The sequence below is a fragment of the Polypterus senegalus genome, chromosome 9 (assembly GCF_016835505.1).
Source record: "Polypterus senegalus isolate Bchr_013 chromosome 9, ASM1683550v1, whole genome shotgun sequence".
Lineage (NCBI taxonomy): Eukaryota > Metazoa > Chordata > Cladistia > Polypteriformes > Polypteridae > Polypterus > Polypterus senegalus.
Window position 1 is genome coordinate 876,394 of NC_053162.1, and position 21,957 is coordinate 898,350.

Below are 21,957 nucleotides of genomic sequence, written 5' to 3' on the forward strand. Positions count from 1 at the left end.
CCCTCATTGTCTCTTTTTCTTTTCATTTTTTTTTTTTTCTTCTAAAGGCTGACGACACATAAATGGCATTTATGATGGACGAGATGCTCTACCTCAATGCATGAAGAAAGCGGAGTCGAGTCGACCAGGAACGTGGAAGTGGCTCAGTCGCTCGCTCGCTCGGTCAGCTGGCTGCCCAAACCCTCATTCATAGGATTCTGCCTTTCAGCTGGCAGCAGAGCTGTGTCGTCTCTGGTGCTGCACACAGTGGCTTTAAACATGGCACTGTCCTAGGATGCAAAATGTCTGCCCTGGTCAACTATGTGTGGCATTTTTGGGAAGTGGAAGACCCGAGGAGCGATGACACGTCAGCGAGGAAGGGGTACACCATGCAAACGCGCAGCGAGGGGCCGCCGAGGTCTGAAGCAAGCAAGAATGGCTTTGACGTGGCATCACTCAGAGTTCCAGGCTGCCACGGGTCACAACAAAACTGCATGAACTGTGGGGTGGGGCCTTCATGAAGTGGGTAGTGCCAAGTCTAGGCTGGAATGGTGCAAAGTAGGGTGTAACATGGGGTGACAGAGCAGTTGGCAACATGTTCTCTGGAGTGAAGAGTTGCACAGCAGTAGCTGGCAGTCTGATTAATCAATCTGCCCGCAGAACGCTACCTTCTGAGCTGTGTAGTGCCAACTGGGAACCTTGGTGCAGGAGGCATAATGCCAGGGCTGGGCTCGGCCCCTTGGTTCCAGGGAAGTGTCCAGTTGATGCTGCAGTATATGAAGACATTTGAGTTGATTGTGCACTTCAGTTTGTGGAAGTCTCCTTTAATGTGGCAGCTTTCACAATGGAGGAACTTGAGTGACCTGCCTTTCAGAAGGCATTGGCATGCCAAGCCTGGTCTTTTCGTCCACTATTCATACCTGACCCCAAAAATGCTCGTTGTGGCGGAGTGGGCACACATTCCCATAGAGACACCCTGAAATCTTGCATGCTGTATTAATGCCCAAGGTTTTGAGGTGGGATGTCCGCCAAGCTCCTGTAGGAATCTCACAAGTAGAGTGCCCTTTGCCCGCTGGGGAAGATTAAAGTGCAAGTGTGGCCACTAGTTAAGTCCCCAAGGGTGGAGAAGGTTGGCCCAAAACCAAACTTTGACTGACTGAACCAGGGTGGGCAAGCCTTTTTGGTGAGCTGGATGAATGTTCAGTGATGACTTGTGCTTTGGGTTGTGCCAATGAGCTCCAGCAGGCTGGCATTGACTCTAAAAGGTTTGCTTCAGGTGATGGTTTATTGAAGAAACTTTTTCTTTAAAGCCGTTAAGGGCACAACTTTAAAGACAAGTGCCAAGATTTTAATCCGTCGGTGCACTCAATGCCTATTTCTGCACCTGTGACTGCCACCTAATGATGGCATGGGCACAGCTGCCTGGTGAAGCATTGGCAGTCTGAGTTGTCCAAAGAGTGAAGTCATTTTGAACGAGGTCTGTCGTGGTCCCAAAAACCGAGAATCTAACCTGAGTGGCACGGCTGTGTCACCCGAGTGTGGTGACTTCAAATGGACGTGATTATTGTAAAGTGCAAAGAACGCGGAGTGAGAGAGAGAGAGTGGCAGCGCTCTGCTAAACCACATGAGCCCACCTGAGGGCCGTGACTGCCATCTTCAGCTGGGTTGGCATGACACACAAAGTGCCCACCGTCACTAGTGGGTGTTCATCTTAACTCCAAACACGGGTTCAAGTACCGCGATGGTCTGCTTCGGTTGCTCAGTCCTCCTCCTCCTCCTCCTCCCCTTTTGTAGATGGTGCTCTTGGTTTGTGTCCAAACACCCCCTGATGTTCCTCCTGATCACATGGCCAACTTTAAAGGCCTTCTGTGTCACCGCACTGCATGCCCACCCGCTCTTAATGAAGAAGGCATGAGATGAACAAGTAAGCCTGATGCCCCCAAGGAGTCCACTTAGTTCTGTTGAGTTACCTTTTGGATGGCAGCACATGGCAAATCTCTACGCATACCCCATCCGGTTCTGCCACCTCATGAGAGCCGTGGTATTGGACGTGTGATGGACTGAAGGTGTGCCCACTCCTGCATTAAACCCACCATGGGGAGAAACTGTATCAAGGCCCACCCGCATCCCCCTCCCAGTACATTGTGGAGTGTGACTATGGCCAGGGACCCGCTGTGTGCCAATGGGGGGGGGGTCAGCAATGGCACCATGGCAAACACATGCACTGCTTTTTATTACTAGAATTCTAGAAATGAGCTGGAGTGCCCCCCCCCCCCAGTATCAGCTCCGATGGGAAATAAGAGTAAAGGGGGGTTGGGGGGTCTTTGTCAGACTTCATTCAAATGATGTAAATAACTGAAGGAAGAAAGTTCTGGAAGGAACGACGACGCTGAAGTTCTGGAACGTTCTGCAAGTCAACGGCTGAAGTTTATCTGAGTGAGTCGAGACACTTGAGCTGTCGGGCATGACTTCCTGTCCCTGTGCCAGCTGCGATGTGCCCCTTGTCTGGATTAGGCGAGGTAGAAACTGACGTGACACAGGAGGAAAGACCCCAGAAAACACGGTAATGATGTGCAGCCAAAGGGCTGAAAATGCCCACCTTGAGTGTCAGAGCGGATGAGTCGGCCTGAAATGAGTGACGTTACTCTGATGCATCAGTCGAGTGGCCAAAGGATCGTCACGACTGGAGAATTGCAGATGTTAGGTGGGCCTTGGGGTCTGAAAGTCTCCAAAACTGGGATCAGATGCCACCTCCATAAACACAAGTACTTTGGGTTGGCTGCTTGATCACGAACACCTGCCTTACGGTGACAGTTGATGGACGGGGGGCACATCCTGTGGAGACCCTGATGATGGCCCACCATGATGCTGGTCAGCAAGACACTTGTAGGGTCAACACCTTCTCATATGAGGGTCCTCATGACGTTCTGTGCTCCTTCACACCCACTCAAGTTTGCTGATGGTCCGTGCCTTCTGGGGTCTCCACCATGTGGCCTCGGACTCTAATGTAGGCTCTTCACGTGTAGCCCCTCATTACCCACCTTCAGCTGAGCTCCTCAGTGTGTATGAGAAGTGTCTTTGGTGAACTGGCGAGGGTCCGCAGTGAGCCGACTCCAGAGCACGTCTTGGGTACCGAGCCAGTAAAGTCTTGAGACGCCTGAAGACCCTCACTGACATCATCTCCATTATGTACGGTGATTTGGGTGGAGATGTCACACCCGCCGGGAAGGGGCAGCGGGACGCTAAAGCAGGTCAGGGCGCGTTGGCCAAACCTTCTAACTAACTTAATGTCCTCCCCCCTCCCCCAGTTTACAGACCCACTTACCCAGGGTGGGGTTGTGGGGCAGCTGGAGCCCCGGATAGGACACCAGTCCAGTGTTGGTGAGCCCACACACATTGAGGTCCACGTTCAGGTCACCACAATGAGATGTTGGTCTTGCATGTCTAGGCAGCTCATGGCAGATTCCACCTGACGCGTCCATGGAGCCAATAAGAAATGAACCTCGAAGTGTTTGGTCACGACCTTCACGATCAACCATCTATTGTCAGAGGAGCAAACCAGACGTGTGTATGTGGGGAGTATCCTGAGGAGGTATGGGCACTGGGCTTGAAGAATGGCCTGCCTGACGCTTGAGAGGGGCAACATCTACCTGGATGTCCGCTCAGTGGGTGAATGGAAATGCCACCCAGGAGGACTTCCCCCTCTTGAGATGGACGTGACTGTACAGGAAGTGTCACTTGCCACCGGGGTGTGGGAGGACCGCCTTGTTGGCCGTCATTTGCTGCTTTACGAGTGAAGTTGCCGCTTGCACTTGGCAGCATGTGGTGAGGACATGTATGGGGGGTGTTGCTCATGAGAAGCTGGTGAGCCCCCTGCATGTTAGGTTTAGGGTACGAGAGCAGGCCATTCCATGGCACTGTTGGGGTGCCAGTCCCGATGTCCCCGCGGCGATCCTCATCCATCCCTGTGACGTCCCTCATGAGTTACCTTTGCTCCTGGCATTCCCAAGGGAAGGTGAAGCCCCTCGGACCCTGGGAGTCGTGGTGTCCCCGTCAGGCTCTGCAGATGTGGACGAGTGGTCCGAGTTGTTAGGGATCAGAATATTAAAATGCACATCTGGAATTTATTTGTAGATTTTAAATGATAACATTTACTCCAAACAAAAATAATGATTTCTACAAAAGAATATTCCAACAGTGCTGCAGTGTACGTACGCTATTGTCATTATTGTCATCATTGTCATTGTCGCCGTCGTTTTGTTTCGGTGACTCCGCTGCCGCCGCTCCGTCCTCCACAGCATGCGTTCACGGGTGGGCCACGGTCTCCGCCCACCTGATGCCCACTCGGGCCTTGGAGCCGGCGACGGGGGTCTGAGGGTCTCGGTCGACTGACGTCTGCGTGGCTGTCTATGTTCTCTAGAGCGATACAGAAGTGGCAGCGGGCGCAGCGATTGAATCTTTGAGTTCAAAACAAATAAAATGATATCATGGGCAGGTGCATCCTAACGTGGGCATGGACTACATGGGCGCATCTCTGAGCGAGTGCCAGTTTGCTTTTTGGTATCAAAGTCTGCGGCCACAATCCCAAGGGTGGGTGGGTGGGTGGCGCTCTTCTTCTCGTACCCTCCTGTGGACCTTCGGCCACCCGTCTCGTGGCAGCGTTTGTCTTTCCCTCACCGCCCGTTCCCTTCAGGTCTGGGGGTCTCGGCCCGTTGGCGTCTCAGTGCAGCCAATGGAGCAGCAGGCCCCCGGCGAGGACGGCCAGGCTGAGGTACGAGGACGGGGCGGCGGTGTCGCAGTCGCCCTCCTCTGAATTGCACTTGGGCTGCTCGCACAGGACCCCCTTGAATCCCACCGGGCACACGCACCTCTGGTTCTGGTAGCAGGTCCCTCCATTGAGGCAAAGCAAGAGCCCGTCGTCACAGACGTTGGCTGGAAAGGAAAGAAGAAGAGGACAAGGTCAACGTGGCCATTGTGCTCGGACAGTCCCACCCACCACCGGTCACTGTGTGTGTCCTGGAGATGCACTGGTGCCCTGCGTGTCCCTCTGCCCACTTATTTATTGATCTGTCAAATCAGAAAGTGCACAGAACAATTGTTTCCATATTTCTAAAATGGATGCTCAGGAAGCCACGTGGAAGTTTGAAATCTCATATAGCGCCTTTCAGGGCAGCTGCCATTCTAAGCTCTGCAGGTGGAATGAGCCGCTCCGCTTGGGGGGCCGCTGATGGGGACAGCCCTGTGACCCTTTCCATCCCTGATGCCATTTGAAGTTGACCCACATTTTATAAGTTTCTACATGGGGGTCCCTAGCAGAGATGGGGTGACCTGCCCAGTGTGCCCCTCCTAGGTTTGGGTTGAACCAGTGGTACCCTACTGCCTTTCCAGTTCACTGTGGTGGTGGGTTATGTCCCCTCCACGTCCACCGTCTGTGTGTCATCATCTAGTGAGCGGGCCGCCTCACATTTGTCCCCTTTGATTTCTGTAAAGTGTATCCCACTGCTGACACCAGTGACTTGAGCACCATCATGGCTGGCCTGTCTGGAATGAGCGGACAGGTGACGGTGGCTCCGCTTGGCACTCACTGCTGTGTTTGAACCCGAGTCTGCGCCTGAGAGCACAAATGTGGACAAAGAGCACCGACCTTTAAGAGTTTCTTAGAAAGGTGAGATTTGGGGGTCTGAAACGTGAAAGTACCACTTATGAGGTGGGCTGGCCAGAAGGGTGGAGGTCATATAACATGCGAGTGAGGCCTCGTGATCTTTAAAGACCCTCAGTTACCTTGGATGAAACGGGGGGGTTGGAGGGATGGGACGGGATTGGCTGAATGGCTTGTTCTTGTCAAACATCTGGCGTCCTGGGGGGCGGCTTTGGTCTTCCTGTCAAGGAGCCACCAAGCTGATTCAGGACCATGGAGTTTATGGAGCAAACGGAGATTAAGAGACCACCTGATGAGGCCCAGAAGACCACGAGGACCACTTGGAAACTCATGAAGGGGACCCACAGAACAAGTGACTATGTGGCGTGTTGGACTTTAGGGGCCTTCAGACCTCAACGTGACTGGTGAGCTCTGGTGGGCTCCTCCTCCTCTTTACGGTGTCCCGATATCCTCGGATCAGGTGCTATGGGGGTCCCCTGGGACTGAACCTGAACACCTCAGCTGTAGATTTGGAATCCCACGTTAATGTTTAGGAAGATGCAAGCAGATCTGAGTACTGAATAAGACTCGACTGTCCTTGTCACTTGTCTGGCACCGAAGACCCTTTGATTCATTCTGTGTGGTCAACATCAGGGTACAATTAAGGAGACAAACTGAAGAAGAACGACCAGAAGAAAGCTAAGCAAGCCCTTGAGGACTTCATAGGAGCGGACAACGACAAAGGAAGGTGTGCTGAGCAAAGGGAGAGTGTGAAACTGGTGGGCAGGCATGGGGACCCCCAGGACAAGGCCAGGCACCAGGGGGCAGCAGCACCACCCGTTGGGCAGCCGTGTCGTTCTTATTGGAGATTTTTGTATTTTATGAGCTCCGTCCTCTCCATCTTAGACTACATGGCGGTCCGGGGTCCATCAGGTGAGCTGCAGGGTGTCGTCATCTCTCCTGTAATCGTCACACCAGCGTTCAAGTGACAATCTGTAAATGCGACATTCCAGCTATGGCTCTTAACGCCTATCTGTAACTTATATAGCGCCTTTCATTCCTACCTGTCTAATTATTCTAGCGCATTTCACATCTATCTATCTATCTATCTATCTGTCAAGCTATTGACCATGAATGAGGGCACTGATGCCTTGGCATTCTGACCGGAGCGGCCCCCTGATCTGACCTGGAGCTCTCGAGAACAGATGGACCCAGTGAGGATGGCAAAATCATGATGGTGGAGCTGCAGGGCAGCATGGGATGTGCAGTTCTGATGCGGGGGTACTTGGGTGCCACCAGGGGGTGCTGCCCTTGAGCAGGATGGTCTTGTTCTGCCTGACTTGTGCCCCTGGGCGTTGAGGTCATATAGTGCCCAGCTCTGTCCAGAGTGCAAGTCGAGGAAGTCGCCGTTCAGCTACGTAACTCACGGGCGAGGCCTCATCAGATGTTCTGTGGACCGTTTGGGTCTTCGAGGAGAAGTGAATGGAGATTGAGAGGCGACGCAGCAGACGTTCCTGTCAGTTATTCAGGCGGGCACAGGATGTGCAGCAGACCCTAAAACGCAAGGCAGAGGAGCTAAAGTGGGCTCAGCAGTTGGTGAGCGCTGGCACTTTAACTGATGAAGGAGCCGAACTTGTACCTTTGCATTTTCATCTTTGTAGGAAGTTTTAAGGTGAAGGTGATCTACAGCGATGCTTGTTGATGAGGCTCTAATGCCCCCTGTGATTCAATTGTTAGGTGCCAATTAAGGGCACCAGGTGCAAAACAAAGCCGGGGTGTTGTGGGTGGAGAGAGCCAACGTGAAGGAGTAAATGGCTATTAAAGGGCACAGGTGCCAGCTAAGACCACCAGAGGGAGATGTGGTGGGGCCTGAAGGCAAAGAGCACTGAAGGGCAGACCGAGACCAATGGGTGGGCATAAAATGAAACGGCAAAGAAAGAAATGAGGTCAGCACTCGGCCCCTGTGGTTTAAATCACAATGATTATTACAGGGGCTTCAGTGTCCCATGTACCCAGCGTAATGGCATGTGCTAATCAACACGCCAGCACTTTGTGGCACCTTCATCGGCCAGAAGAAGCAGCTGGTACCCATCAGTAACCGAGCTCAGACACTAGAGGGCGACATATCAGCTGGTCAGATGTATCATCAGCAGCATTATGGGCATTAGACAGTAAAGCAGTGGCTGTGCCAGCAGTAGCAGAGCACAGACACTAGAGGGCGACACAGTCAGGGGTACCTTCAGTAGTCGACTTCAGACACTAGAGGGCGACGCTATTATTGATGAAAGCCCTGATTGAGTTCCGAGGGTGACGTGCCAGCTGGTCAGATGTTTCACCAATAGCAGTGGCTGTGCCATCAGTAACCGAGTTCAGACACTAGAGGGCGACACAGTCAGAGCTCCTTCAGTGCTGCTGAGGTCCGAGCACGACGTTGTGGTCGGGGGGTACAAACCAAACAGCAGAACGTTTCATTTTGTGAGTGAGTCGGGTTAAGACACGTCATTTAAAACGGACCCTCAGGCTCAGGGGCTTACTGTCCGTTAGAAGTTAGAACCTCCATCCAGCAGAGGGCAGCCATGGCTCATTATGGATGTTCTGCCAGCAACCTAAAGCAGCAGTAGTGGCGGTCAGAAGTTGGTCAGGTGGCCAATATGAACTGGGGGTATGGGGGGTGTTGGGATATTTGCTCAGAGGGCACATCTGTTGTCCTGGGGGTCTTTTGCTTTTCTTTTTTCTTTAGATGGTTTTAAAGTTGTGGCCATAATTAAATCTCTGGAGTTTCTCTTTTCTTTGGATAGAAGATCAGCTAAGCAAGTGTCTGGGGGTCCAAGGGTTGGTGAGACCCCCATGACTGACCACATACTGAAGTCTGACCTCATCAGCTGGAAATAGAAAATGGAGATGGTCGGCCCACTGAGACAAAGGCAACTGGTCAGAGTGAGCCAAACAAAGAGAGGTGTGAGGAGATGGGCACAATGGGCAGTGGGGGGGCACTCACTGGGTCATCTCTAGGGAAGGGGGGTGATGAACCCTAATGGGAACCTGAGAATGGGGGCACTGGCCTATGAGGGTCTTCTCCTGGTTTCTGGGCTCAGAGTGGTGCCCCCTGGGCACTGGCCATTATCTTAGTGTCACCGATCAGCGTCCCCTAACGACGAGGTCCTTACAAGGTTTTTAGGTGGCCGCTACTTCCCGTTCATTTCTTGTTTGCCACCCACTTGTCCACCTCCCACCTCTCGCTGATTGCCAGTTTTTTAAAAACACAAACAGTTAAACAAGCAAAACAAATTATGAGCTGACTGGGTGGGCACACACACTGGCATCGTCGCGTCCCTATTCTCCGTGCCTGTCTCCATTTCTTGTTTATCCTCTCTCTGCTCTGCCCTCTCAGTGTGACCTGCTGCCATGCTGACCTCCTGGGTGGGTGAAGGCGGGCACCCCCCTTGTGTCCAGTGCCCATTTGCTATACTTACGGTAGCAGCCCTGCTTCCAGTAGTATCCGGGCAGGCAGTCCTCGCATTTCGGGCCAGTCGCGCCATCTTTACACTCACAGTAGCCCGTCTCGTTGCAGCGGTCGTGGACGGAGGCCATCTGGTTACAGTTACACTCTACAGAGAGATCAATAAAGGGACGACTTTGGTCCGAGACACAGGCAAGCGTGCAAGTCAGACGAAGCCCACCCGCTGAGACGCCCTGCGCTTGGCCAGCAGATCGGTGCCACTTACCACCGTCCTTGAACCCGGGGCAGAGGGGGGTCCAAGGCGGCACAGAGAGTCGGGCGCCGTGGCGGTGATTTGGTGTCGGCCCATGGAGGGTAAAGCCAACATCACCTCCCACTGGCAGACAAATCTGGTGAAGTTGGCACGATGCACGTGGGCAGCAGCTTTCCTCAAGTTCCCCAGACCACCACTTGTGATCCTTCTAGCAAAATGCGGCGGGTGGAGAGAATGAGAAAGACAACGAAGAAAAGAAAGAACGAAGGAGAAGGCAAAGAAAATAAAGTCAATCACTGCGCCTCCCGCTTGCCCGCCCGCCCGCTGCCGTCATCTGCCACCCCAGTGGCTGGCCGTCTGTTTTTAATCAGCATTCACAGACTCCAGCACCGCCGCGCCTTTTACTTCGTTCTGGGATGGGAGCAGCCCCTCGTGACAAAGTGCCCCCCGATGTGTGCCCGTCACAATGCATTATGAAGGATTTGGGGACCCACACCTGCCTCGCTTGTCACTTGTCACTTTAGAGCTGTGAATTATTCTGTCTTGTGTGTGATGTTGCTGTGCCGCCATTTTGTTTTCTGCTTTGTGTGTCGTCATTCACATCATACGTGAGGTGGGCACAATGGCTCACCTCTGGCACTGGCATCGCCATTATGTGTTGATGTTGGTGGCTGCAATGCCCGCTGCTGGTCACATGACTCGGGTTGTTTTATGTGACAGGTGGTGTCACAGCCCCCCAGCACACTGCCTTCCGTGGCAGACTTGATAAACGTTGGTTCGAGTTTGGTGTTGCACTTTCGATTTGCTGCCATGCTGTTTTCTCGTGCTTGTTTTGACTGCCCTCTCGTCTGCCCTTGCGGTGCCCTCTACTTTCATGTGTCCAACAGACTACCTCGGGGGGAGACAAACATGAGAGACCCCGTCATCAGTCCGCAGTCGAGGCTGACCGCTCCGCACCGGACCCTGAGAGCGGGTGACATTTGCTCGTCACTTTTCCCGGTGCATCGTAAACGTCGCCATCTTTCTGTGTTCAAAGTCTAATCAAACGTGCTCGCAATTTCAATTTAACTTTGGGACGCCATTTTGATGAGGTCATTTTAGTTTTGGCGGCCATCTTGGTAGTGTGAGCCCAATCGCATGACTCGTGATGTCATTGTCGATATTTAAGGTCCGGGTACTCGGTGTACACTAACAGCTCTGCGGTGCCCGGAGTGTGTGGGGGGGGTGGGGGCGTTCTTGTTAATCGATTGGCTGAGATGATTTGCCTGCTCTTTGACCCCACGCACTTTAACCGTTGAACTCCTGATTTTTGTCTCTTCCATCTTCCGGTCCCTCAGACTTTCCTTCTCGTTTCTGGCATTGCGGGGGTCTTGATGGTTTAGGCCTCACCATCTTCACCTGTGGCCTGCTGGCTGTCTGGGGCACCTGAACGACGACTTTGGTGACATCGGCGAGTGGGCTTTGTTATCGTCACTTCAGGATGGCCTGGCGTGATGAATCTTCGTGTTGTGCAGTTTTTACAAATTTAGAGATGAAGGCACCGTGGACTGAAGACGTCAAGAACTTCAAGGAGGATTGGAGGAGAAATGGGGACAGCTGAGCTGAACAAACGAGTGACAAGTGGGCCGAGGGGTCTCGTCGCGTGTGTCACATGAGTTGTTTTAGTTCATTTTCACGCTCACCGGCCTTGGCGCGGTTCTGTCATCAGGGGCTGCCCACGTGATGAGTGCCACCTCGTGGAGATGCTGGCATTACAAACCTGCACACGATTCACTTGGCCAGGGCTTTGAGTTATTCGATTGGCGCAACGCGAGGTTCTTATGATCTGAGAACATCTTGACGTGCCGCCATTTTGTCTTCTTGCTTGTGACAACTGGGGGTCTCACCCTGTGACGTCAGTGCTGTATGGTGGGTGGCGCCAGACTGAGGATGACAATGACGCGTGTTCTTTGGCTTTTGGTTCCGTGTTTGACTTCCGCTCTGCGGCCGTTGACCGCTTTGTGCCGACGACTTTCATGTCCCGTTCATCTGCCGCTCCTCTTCTTGGCTCAGATCCTGCCTGTATAAGGAGGACTAGTCACTAATGGTGGCACGGTGGTGACACAGACATCCATGACTTCCGTGTGGACCTCAAAAGAGATGAAAAACTTTGGTTTGGGGGGAGTGACGCAATCAGAAGACGTCCACGTCGATGTCAACGAGCCAACGGCAGTAAACGCAGCCCAAGACGCGAAGTGACATCAAGTGACATCAATGGTGGAAAAGAGCGCAGATGCGAGGAGGCGTGTGACCATCCGTGTGACCGGGTCACGAGGACCACCGTCCTGCTGCCTGTACCATGAGCTCGAGTAGGCCAGCGTTTGGGGGTCTTCACTCGGCAGACTTTGGTTTCGCTTGTCAGTTTCACGTTTTCATCGTTTTTATTCATTCAACGGCTTTTTGAGTTTGGCCATGTGACCACTTTCATCGTGCCCCTCGGGTCACCAGCTGTGACGCTATAAATCTGGTGGCCATCGCATTCTAGCTCATCACTCTGCGCGAGTCCCCCATGGTGAGCAGACCCCCGTGGTCTCGTTTCCGTCTCTGACCTTTGGCTTGGTTTGCTCTCCTTGACCCTTCACTTCCCTTTTGATCTGGTGGTCCTCACTTGCTCACACACTTGGGCACCGTAAACCAGTCCATTACATTGGCAGCCAAAATGGCAGTGCAGGATTTTTATTTATTATCACGAGACCCCTGAAACCCCCAAAATGAAGTTTCAATGAGAGGCCAAGGTGAAGCTGTAAACAAGCGAGGAACGAGGGTCCAACTGGTGTGCCCGTCAGTCATTCGCTCTTTTGATCTTCCTTGCCACCTGCCCGATGACGCCCATTACTGCCCACCCCCTTTTAATTCTCTCACACGGTGTGAGCTTCAGAGTCCACGTGACCCCTGAGACTTATGGGGGCACCGCCATGTGTTTGGAGTCCTTTGGTGTGACTAGCAGCTAACGATCAGACCTGTGGCAACTCAACTGGTAAAAGAGTGTGCCACCCTCCCCTTGAAGCTGGCATTCCTGCCGTCAGAAGTGAGGACCTGGCCGAGCCCAACAACACATTTAAGACCCCCCAGAGGTGGATGAGGACTCGTTGCATTTTGATGGGGCAGCGATGTCTGCTCAGGTGCCAGCAGGGTCAGGATGCCCTCCCGTCTGAGGTGCCCACCTGCCATTTTTAAAGCTCTCTGATTCATTTCCTGGCATCTTAAAGTGCTGCAAGTTTGTTCTAAGATGTCTGTGACATCCAAAATGTCACTTGAAAGTCACCTGAGCTGCCATTCCAGATGTCACAGGGTCATTTCTGGTCAAAGCCCAGACGGGTCAAATGCAGTTGTCATGAATTTGGGGTGCCTTAGCATGCATGCGGGGTCAACTGAAGACCCTCGAAGTGAATCTGAGACTTCTGGGCAGCTAAAGTGCGTTTCAGTGCTGCCAGCTCGAGCTTAGGACGTCCCGAGATGGCGATTTGGCTGTTAGTACTGAGAAGGGTGCAGTAGCATCACCGTCCACAAGAGGGCACAAAGAAACCACAAATCAGGGCAGGCGGGTGACGGACTGGCGCTTCTCTTGGCGCTGACAGCCCCCTTTAGTATCTGAAGAGCCTGCCAGTCGATCCTCAGACGCATTTTGTCAAATTATGGGCGCCCTTTTCTCCAGACGCTGTTTCTCTATCTCGCCCTCTCATCGCCCGATCCTTAAATGAACCACTTTATGCCAATCTTATGGACCAGCTGCCCACAGCTCCTAAAACTCTAAATTCAAGCCAGTGTTGTGGTGTATGGCACAACTCATGCCAGTCCAGTTGGCACGTAAGGCCACTCTCTCTCCCCTCCAGTCACCTTGGGTGTTTGTGGAGCATGAAGTTGTTCCTGTGTGCCCGGCTCCACACTGCAGGCCCGTCACTCATTGTCCCCAAACCCCTGGTGAGGACAGAGTGGGCGCCAGCTGTCCAGCAGTGTCACATGCACTCGGGTGGGCTTGTAGATCTGGGCAGACCTGTTGGGCCGTGGCAGATGGTGTCCTCATGCTCCTCCTTGAATAACGCGCCTTCTTCCTGTTTTGCTCTTCTTCTTCTTCTTCTTCTTCATCTTTTATGGTTTCTAATTCTTCGCCTCTCATTTGCGTACGTCTTTCAGCCCGAGCGCCATCATCAAAGCTCGCTGAGCTTTAAAAGGCAGAATGCCTGGGGTTGTGTGCGCGCCTGGAATGTAAAGCGAGCACCCGGAGGAGTCAATTAGCGCACCCCAAATATGGTGGCGAAGGTTTGCTGATTGAAAAACTCCAAAGTAAAGACCTCCTCCTCGGTGGGCTACCAGCTCTGCCATTTCCACTCGGACGGCCTGACGTGTGGCGACCCTAACGAGGCAGGCTGGCACGTCGGGCCCCTCGGCGTGTGCGCCACATGTGCAGGAGCCGTAAGGTGGGCGGGCATCTTCACAGACAGCAGAGGCATTTGGAGAATGGCACTGAGGATGGTGAAGCCCGTGGTGCCTGCCTCGCCAGCAGAAGGCAGCCAGCCAGGGCTAAGTGGCAGCCGAATGCCAACTGGAAGGGCACTCGTTATGAGCGAGTGGTGCTGCTGTTTGGCGAAACGCTGAATGGTGGGCCATCGATTTGGCCCCATGCTGCGTGTGAAGCCGCTGCCCACCCTTAACATCCTAGTAGTGGCGACCCCTGGAACTGCACTTTCAATGTCTGAATTCTACGTGGAGCTTCACCTCAAGGCAGTCGTCCAGTGAGCGGCCGGTGGTCTTCACGTGTGTATGTTGGCTCATTCAAGTCAAAGGTGGCCTGAAATCTTCAGCACAGGAGCCCCCCAACATGACACACAAGCGCAGGGAGCGGAAGCTGGAAAGCAAAAGCGAAACGGCGTCGGCGTCTTTTTAGGGTTTCCGTAAGCATCTGGGGGTCCGAAGCTCGTCGTCTCCTGAGCCAGGTGCCTGCCGGCTTGTCTACAAGTCTGTGGACCCTCGGCTCAGCCACGGCCCCCGACAGGTCTGCTCGCACCCCCTTTGCATTCTGGGATGTCTCTGACTTTTCCTTCAGCCAATCGTACTTTGAATTTCAAGCCAATGACATTTTTTGGGAGGAGGGACATTGAAAAACGGGCCCGCCTCCCCCGCCCCCCCATCATGTGCCACCTGGAGGTCATGCAGTGGTCTGGCGACTGACCTATACAAACGTTCTCATCGTCGAGCTCGGCGGACAGATTCCGGAAGTATCCCAGGCGGCAGTGCTGGCAGTGCTGCCCCCTAGTGTTGTGTTTGCAGCTGACGCACGTCACGATGTTGAGAAAGTCGATGTAACTGCAGCGGTTCGAGTGGCCATTGCACTCGCAGTCTGATAGGAAAGAGAAAGAGAGCAGAGCATCGTTAAAGTCACAGCCCCGGGAGGAAGAGGAAGAGGAAGAGGAAGGGGAAGGGGGGGGCACTGAAACGATTAATGCTTGAAGTTGAGAAGCCAGTCCAGGCAGGGGGCTCCCCTAAGTGGCCCTGGCACTGCCACCCTTGCAGTCAGTTTGAGTGAGCGGTGGCCGGTGGACAGGCCCAAGGTGGACCTCAGGCCATGCTGGTGCCAGGCACTTTGGTACCCACAGACCCCAGGGCCAGGTGCCACCTGATTTTAAAAGGACAACCCTGTGGTCCCGCAGCCCTGGTGGGCTCCAGAAATTCTGCTGTGGACCTGAATGTACGCAGCTCAGGGTGGGGAGACCAGTAGGGGGCACTCGGGGCCACCTGCTGTCATTGTTGGCGACATGTGACCTGCTATTGTCATGCCCACTGCGGTGGGGCAGGGAATGACTAGGAACACACTTGGGCAACACTGGGCACAAGGCAGGAGCCAAGTGTGGGCAGAACACCCATCGTCAACTAACTGGCACCTCTTTGGGCCATGGGAGTGAAAACCCAGGCAGATGACTACCTGGCATGCAATTTAGACCCATAAGTGGCACTGTGCCACTGAGAGATGGGTCCAAAAAAACTCAACATGCCCCAGTGGCCAGTGCCAAGTATAACAAGGACCACACATCTGAAAAGCGAGTTCACTGGCATCTTCAGGGGGGTGCTGGGGTGATAAGCTGTCACCATGGTGCCACCACTTCTGCCTAAGGGGAGTGACAAAGTAAAAGGGTGAGAAGTTCTGAGAAATCAAGCGCCCTCAAAAGTACCCATTGGGTTTTCGTCACCGGCAGTGGAGCCTGACAGAAAGAAACAAAATGCCAGCATGTGTTAGTGTGGGAGGGATGCCCAGATGCCAGTGTGGTGCACCACCCCGGCCCTGAATGTCCCTGTTCACACCACCGGGCCTGAACTGATGGCTCTTTTCTGATGTTCGTTCACAGGTACCCGGGGCACCTCTACACTTGGCTGATCCCAACAGAGGGGGCACCCCAAGAACATGAGAGTTAAGTGGATGGTGGGCTGTAGCCTTTGTGCGGAGTGAGTCGTTGTGTGCGCGACACAGCATTTTTAGAAGTGTTTTATGTGCCCGCCACACCACCTTGTGGTGGCACCACTGGGCACATGGTAGGTGACAAGGACATGTCAAGAAGCACATTGACTTCAACAAAGGCCCCTGAGGAGCGCTGGCACCTGATGCCAATGTACACAGGAGAAGCTTCAAGCACAAATCATTCCAGATGAGTTGGTGGGGGTCTCGGGGGAGGGAGCACTGGCACAGAAGAAGGGCGAGGGCCCCTAATGTCCACCAAGACAGAAGATAGACGGCCTTACCTGGTTTACCCGACACATGCACACGGCAAGACAAAGGGCATGAAGAGGAGATGAAACAAAGCAGAAAGCAACGTCAATGCCAACGAGCCACAACACGGGCAGTCATGGGGGCGACGGGGGGTGCAGCTCACAGACATTTTTCCACAGTTGTCATGCAAGGAGATGATGTTCAGCTAAGGACCGTCACACCTCAGCATGGCAGCATTTGCTGCATTACACAAGAACGGCCAGGAGCTGTCCCTAGGGGGCACTACGTGACACTGGTGAATGACCCACTGTCCACTCATAGCAAGCCCACCTGAACTCCTGCCACCAACCCTCCAGAGTCCTGTCATGTGCTTCATTTGTGTTTCTCACCGCTTGTCCCCTTCCAAACTCCTGCCACCTTGCCTGGCATTAGCTGTCACCCGTCCTCCAGCTGAGTCCCTGCCAGGTAGGTCATTAAGGTTTGAATGGCCCTTCATGCCTTTCAGTCACTTGCAGCTGTCACCTTTGAACCTGGACCCCTTGCCAGTAGCTCATTAGTGGTCCTCACTTATTGCCTCCTGCCCTGGACCCCCAGCAGGCCTCTCATTGGCAGCCCTCATCTTTAGCTCCACCCCCACTCGGACGCTCAGATGTTGTCCCTTCTTGCCCACCTAGTAGCTGTCACCTTTGGCCCCTCCCATCTCACCTGTTGTTACGTAACTCGTGTCACCTTTGGCTCCGCCTCCATGTTAATCCCTGCCTCATTAGTGGCCCTCGCTTTTAGCTCCTCCCCACTTGCACTTCTAGTTCATTAGCAGTGTCATGGATTTCAGTGGTCATTGTCACTTCTTACCCACCTGGACTCCTGATATCTGTTTTGTCAGGAGGGATCACCTCTCCACCCCCAGCCCACCTTCTTTAGTGGTCCCGTCCCATGCAGGCTCCTCTTCTGTCATTCAGTAGTCATTGTCCCCATCTGGACCGCTGGCACGGCCGCCTGTTAGTAGCCATCACCTCTTGGCGCACCCGCACCTCAACCCCTGTCATGTAATTAGTCACTAGCTGTCCCCTCCTGTCCCTCCCTCATCTGGACTCCTACCAGGCTGCTCGTCACTAGTTGTCACTTATGCTCCTCCTCCTCCACCTCCACTCCCCTCCTTTAATGCGTCGGTGGCCTTCACCCTAAGCCTCAAACGTCAACTCTGAGCACCAGGATATAAAAATAAAACACCAATAATGAGCAAAGTGGACCAAGTCGTGAGCTCTCTGCCCGCGTCCACAAGACGTCACAAACACGACTTCCTGAAGCCACGCCTGCTAGTGGCAGCCACCGCATGGTGACGACAGGAGTAGAAAGTCACAAAGAAACATCAAAATCACAGCAGCTCCGAACAGAAGGAAGTAACAAGAAATGGCCGACGTGGGCGGAGCCACTGATCGGAGGAGGGGCTTCTGATCTTCACCGGGGGTCTCGGTGTCCTGGGCCCTCAAGCGTCTCAGGATGAGAAGTCATCCGAGCTCCGAGTAGTACATGAAGCGTCCCACGCGTGATAACGTCACCCCGGGCCACAAAGTGACACTCACGATGACATTTTTTGGACTTCACCACAGTAAAAATAAAACTACGCCGGTAATCAGAAGGAGGTGGGACGTTGCGTTAAGCTGCACAACAGCCTCACTAACGAGCACCGCGATGGAAGGGCGAGACACACACGGTGACGAGAGTCGCCCCCCACAACGGACCACCCGCTGGCTTAACAACGACTCCTCAGGGCCATGGGACGCGCCTCGTGAAGTGACAGCCACGGCTCTTCCTGAAGTTCCAGCGGAGTCACATGACATGCCTCTCTCCGTGACCCCTACTCCCCCCAGGTGTCTCTGCCCACCTTCTTGGACCTTGGGTGGGTCACAGAACACAGAGCTCAGTGAACTGGTGTGACATTGTGCTGCCAATCACCCATCCAGCCCCGCCCATCAGTCTATCGGTCTGCAGCCGCGGCCGCCTGTGTGTCACTCCTGGGATTTCGCTAGCGAGTCTCACACGTTTGCTCGGTGGGCTGATCTTCATGTGGGTCGGTGACTTGCTGGAGTGACGTAATGTCGAAGTCAATAGGTGGCCAAAAACGTAACGTCACTTCATGTCAGCTGACAGCACGTGGCTTCTCTCAAGTAACGTGTGAGAATGTCACCAAAGTTATCCCGCCCAATGGGGGACGGGGGACGGGACTCAAGCAGGGGTGACGGCTAGAAAGATAAAAAAATGAAAGAAACAAAAGACCAACGTCTAAAGCTGTGTGCCAGATGCCACCAGAATCCCCCAATGTGACTCCTAGTCGTCACACCTCTGCTGGGAGCAAAGCACAAAATGGCGGCGCCCTGAATGAAACATATAACACACAATAAAAGTGAACTCAGAAACACAAAGGAAGAACAAATGAAATGAGCTGCCAGGGTGGCACAGGGGTGGCACACAGGCGACGCGCTTCACTTGCCCTCCGTTCACTACACTTCGCTCAGCGCTCTAAGGAACGACTGGCTGGTGCCACCTTGTGTTTGGAGGACTCTGCTTGCGCCACACGCCACACCTAGAAAGGCCTTCTTACCTTTAAAGTTCCCAAATGCCCATCCTGAGAAGCTGCCAAGAGGCCACCCTGATTTTAAGATCTTTGAGGATGCTTGAAAAATAAAATTGCATCATGGGTTTGTACTCGTTAAACGTGAAGAGGGCATTGTCACTTTCAGCTGAAGCCTGTGTAAGAGTGTCACGAGGATGCCCTGAAGGAGGACATGTGAGGGCCACCTGTGCCCAGGAATTGGCGATGGACCCTTAGAGAAGCTTCAGCTTTTGGTGCCACAAACACAGTACCGGAACAGCTAAGGGGACACTTCACTGTCACTAAAGGGATCTAATGGCAGAGCTGGTGGCTCTGGGTGGTCTCCTAATGCTACGGGCACAACACTTGAGCTTCAAGAAGAGAGGTGACGCCATCGAGAAGCAGCTCCTGCTGCCCTCGCTCATCGGGTTTGTGGCTGTCAATTTACTCAGCACACTGATAGGTGGCACTGCCAACTCATCTTGGTGAGGAGAAGCCACCATCTCGAGAGTCATCAATTTAGAACATGCAGCAGGCTGCCAGCTGCTGCTCACAATGATAGAAGCAGTTTGCCCCTTTCTAAAGGGTGAACATGGCACGTCTGGGTCATTAAACAAGTGTGCCAAAGCTGTGCCAGACTGGGCAGGATAAAGTAGATGAGAGTCTGAGATGCTTCTGAACAGCCGTCAGCTCCTTCAGTGCCCAGACAGGTGGGCCGCGCGTGACCTTTGACCTCAAAGTGAACCCTCCAGGGCTTTAAAAGGGGGCACCGTAGAGATGAGCAGGACCGCCAGGGCCAGTAGAGGTGACCCCTAAAAACTTGAGCTGGACCAAGTCAGTGGTCATGTAGGTGGATTTGGGGGGCACGATGGGAGCTCTCAAGAAGATACAATGCTGCCCCCTACTGTCCCAGAATGGCACTACATCAAGGGAAGGATGCGGTGATGGGATGGGTGTGACAGAAATGAAAGGCCAGGGTACAAGAACTGGCAGGGAAGGGGTGACATGTGACATGGGGGTGAGGGGGGGGGTCTAACAGGTGAAGACATGCTGGGGGCAGTGAGGCAGATGGGGCAATGATCCTCCATCTTTGGGGTCCAGCAGAGGGCAGCGCTAGAGTGTGTGAGGGCCAGCAGGGAGGACGAGGATCTGGGAGTGGGATTGTGCTGCACTATACCATGTGAGGACCTGTAGGGGGCAGCGCTGTAACATGTCAGGCACTCTGAGGTCGCTGAGGTGCCCAAGCACGCGGGCACAGCGTTTGTGTTAGGGAGGCTAATGTGCAGTGGGTACCTGACTTGGAGTGCTTCCCTCCAGAAGAGTGAGCCAAGTGCCTGGCTGTGGGCGTTGGAGGGGCTGCACGGCGGAGACAAAGTTGTCATCAGTGGGATGGAGCAGCAGGCACACACACACACACACACACACACACACACACATGCCCCATCATGCCCACAGTCCACAAGTGGCAGGTCTGCTTTTTCTGCTTGGCATTCTGACTTGTAGCTCAATGTGCATTTTGCTTCTGTAGTGGGTGAGCCTCCAGGTAGGGGGCACTGTTGGCCATGGGCCACTGCATGTGGCCTGTGACATTCAGATGGTGGACGAGGTCATGCCCAGGTGCCACCCATAGGGTCGGGGACATCCACCCAAACCTGAAAGAGCTGATGGATACAATATGACACGACATGGCATGTGAGGGCCTTCCTCTGGATGCCCACTTCTTCCATGCCAGGACTTTGCTGTGACAAGGGTGCCAGTCTTAATTTGGGCATTTAATATTCACATCCAGAATCAGGAGGGGGCCGAGGCCGCAGTCATCATGGACTTAGAAGGAGAGTGGGACCCGCTCATACCCACTCAGGGTGGCAGCCCCTTCATGTCCTCATGTGTGAGTGGCGCCCCCCGCAGGTAACTTCAACCAAAAAGAAGTTTCCCTGAACGTCATGAACCGGCCTGAACCAGTAAAGTCGCGGTCACCACTGGACACAACAAGCACCAGGCCAACGGCGGGTCACTTCTTGTTTGTAGGGCCAACTGCGGGGACAGCAACAGCTTGTCAGATGGCTCAGCAATGCAAAGGAATAAAGCCAGCAGGCGTACAACAGATATTCTATATAGTGCCTTTCAGCAAACTGAAAAGGTCAAGGAGGTGAGGTGACAGGTCACGGTGACAGCCCATAACACTTCGGGTTGGGGACCCCCATTGTTTACCTCAGTGGCTGAGTGCTTGATGGGGCTGGAGGTGCAGTGGCATGTCCTGAGGTGACGAGGATGCCAGCCCTGAAGGGAACAGAAGAAGCCCAACTTGAACCTTGGACTGCACATGTCAGCATGAAGCAGGCGGAGAAACACGAGAGCTCGGACCCCTCACTGCTCCAAAGATGGCACACGTCCTGCTCAGCGGAGCAGTTGGACAAGTGTGGCACACAACACGAGGCGATGATGCCTTCCATGGTGACGGCACTTCTCCATGTGGAATGTCAATGAATGTGCTGCCACACCAGGTGACACCCGTGTCAAAAGTCACCCACCCAGAACAGGTGGGATATTTGAACCTGTGGCCATTGAGTCTTATGTGGTGAGTCATCTGTGACCCTCTAGTGGGCTGGTGACAAAGGGATGAATGGGCAGACAGACAACGTGAATGTCCTTTCTGTTGTTGTCATGGTGCTTTCATCGTCACATCACCTAAGACTTTGTCACCGTGGTCACATTGTTTACCATGTGATCAGTGGTGACGTGTGTGACATGTGGCTATTTTAGGTGGCGCTGTGGTCTGCGGAGTATCCCAGCTTTCGGATTCCCACTTGTGTTTCACTTTGGCCTTTGATGCCCGCTTTGTTTCCTGCTCTTCGGCTTTCTCCCCTGGACTTTATTAGCCGTCCCCGTGATAATTCACATTACGGACCCTCGGCCTGCTTACAGTGAAGGTAATACAGAGACCCCTGCGACCCCCTAGTGGCCGAGGCATTGTGTTGTAAGTGTGACCCTGAGTGTGTGATGTCATCCTCCACATTAAATGGCCTGCAGTGCCCATGTAAAGCACTTGGGGGCGCCAGCGAGTCCCACCCATGCAGTCCAAAGACTGGACAGGCATGGGCTCCTTTGTGCCCCCCGCACTTTTCAGACAAGAACTCAGTATAAAGTTGTTAACAGAAAGAGAAAGGTGAAAAAACTATGCAATCAGGAGTGGGTGGGTGGGCTTTGAGGTCCACCTGTCAATCATCCACCTCACTGTGGCAGAGCGAGGTCGGCTATAAAAACCGGTGTCACAACTGGCAACCTCTGGGCACCA

At 53.6% G+C, this 21,957-nt stretch overlaps 1 protein-coding gene across 2 annotated transcripts in view; it reads right to left on the reverse strand.

Annotated features, from left to right (window-relative positions):
* Nucleotides 1–4,083: 4,083 nt before the first annotated feature.
* Nucleotides 4,084–21,957, reverse strand: part of LOC120535053 (netrin-G2) — a 77,246-nt gene continuing 59,372 nt past the window's right edge. For both annotated transcript variants that reach the window (XM_039762572.1, XM_039762573.1), the window contains exons 6-8: nt 14,540–14,707; nt 9,091–9,225; nt 4,084–4,911 (exon numbers count right to left, since the gene is read on the reverse strand). In XM_039762572.1, coding sequence (XP_039618506.1) covers nt 4,700–4,911; nt 9,091–9,225; nt 14,540–14,707 — 515 coding nt within the window. In that variant the 3' untranslated portion in view covers nt 4,084–4,699. The remainder of the gene's footprint in view (nt 4,912–9,090; nt 9,226–14,539; nt 14,708–21,957) is intronic.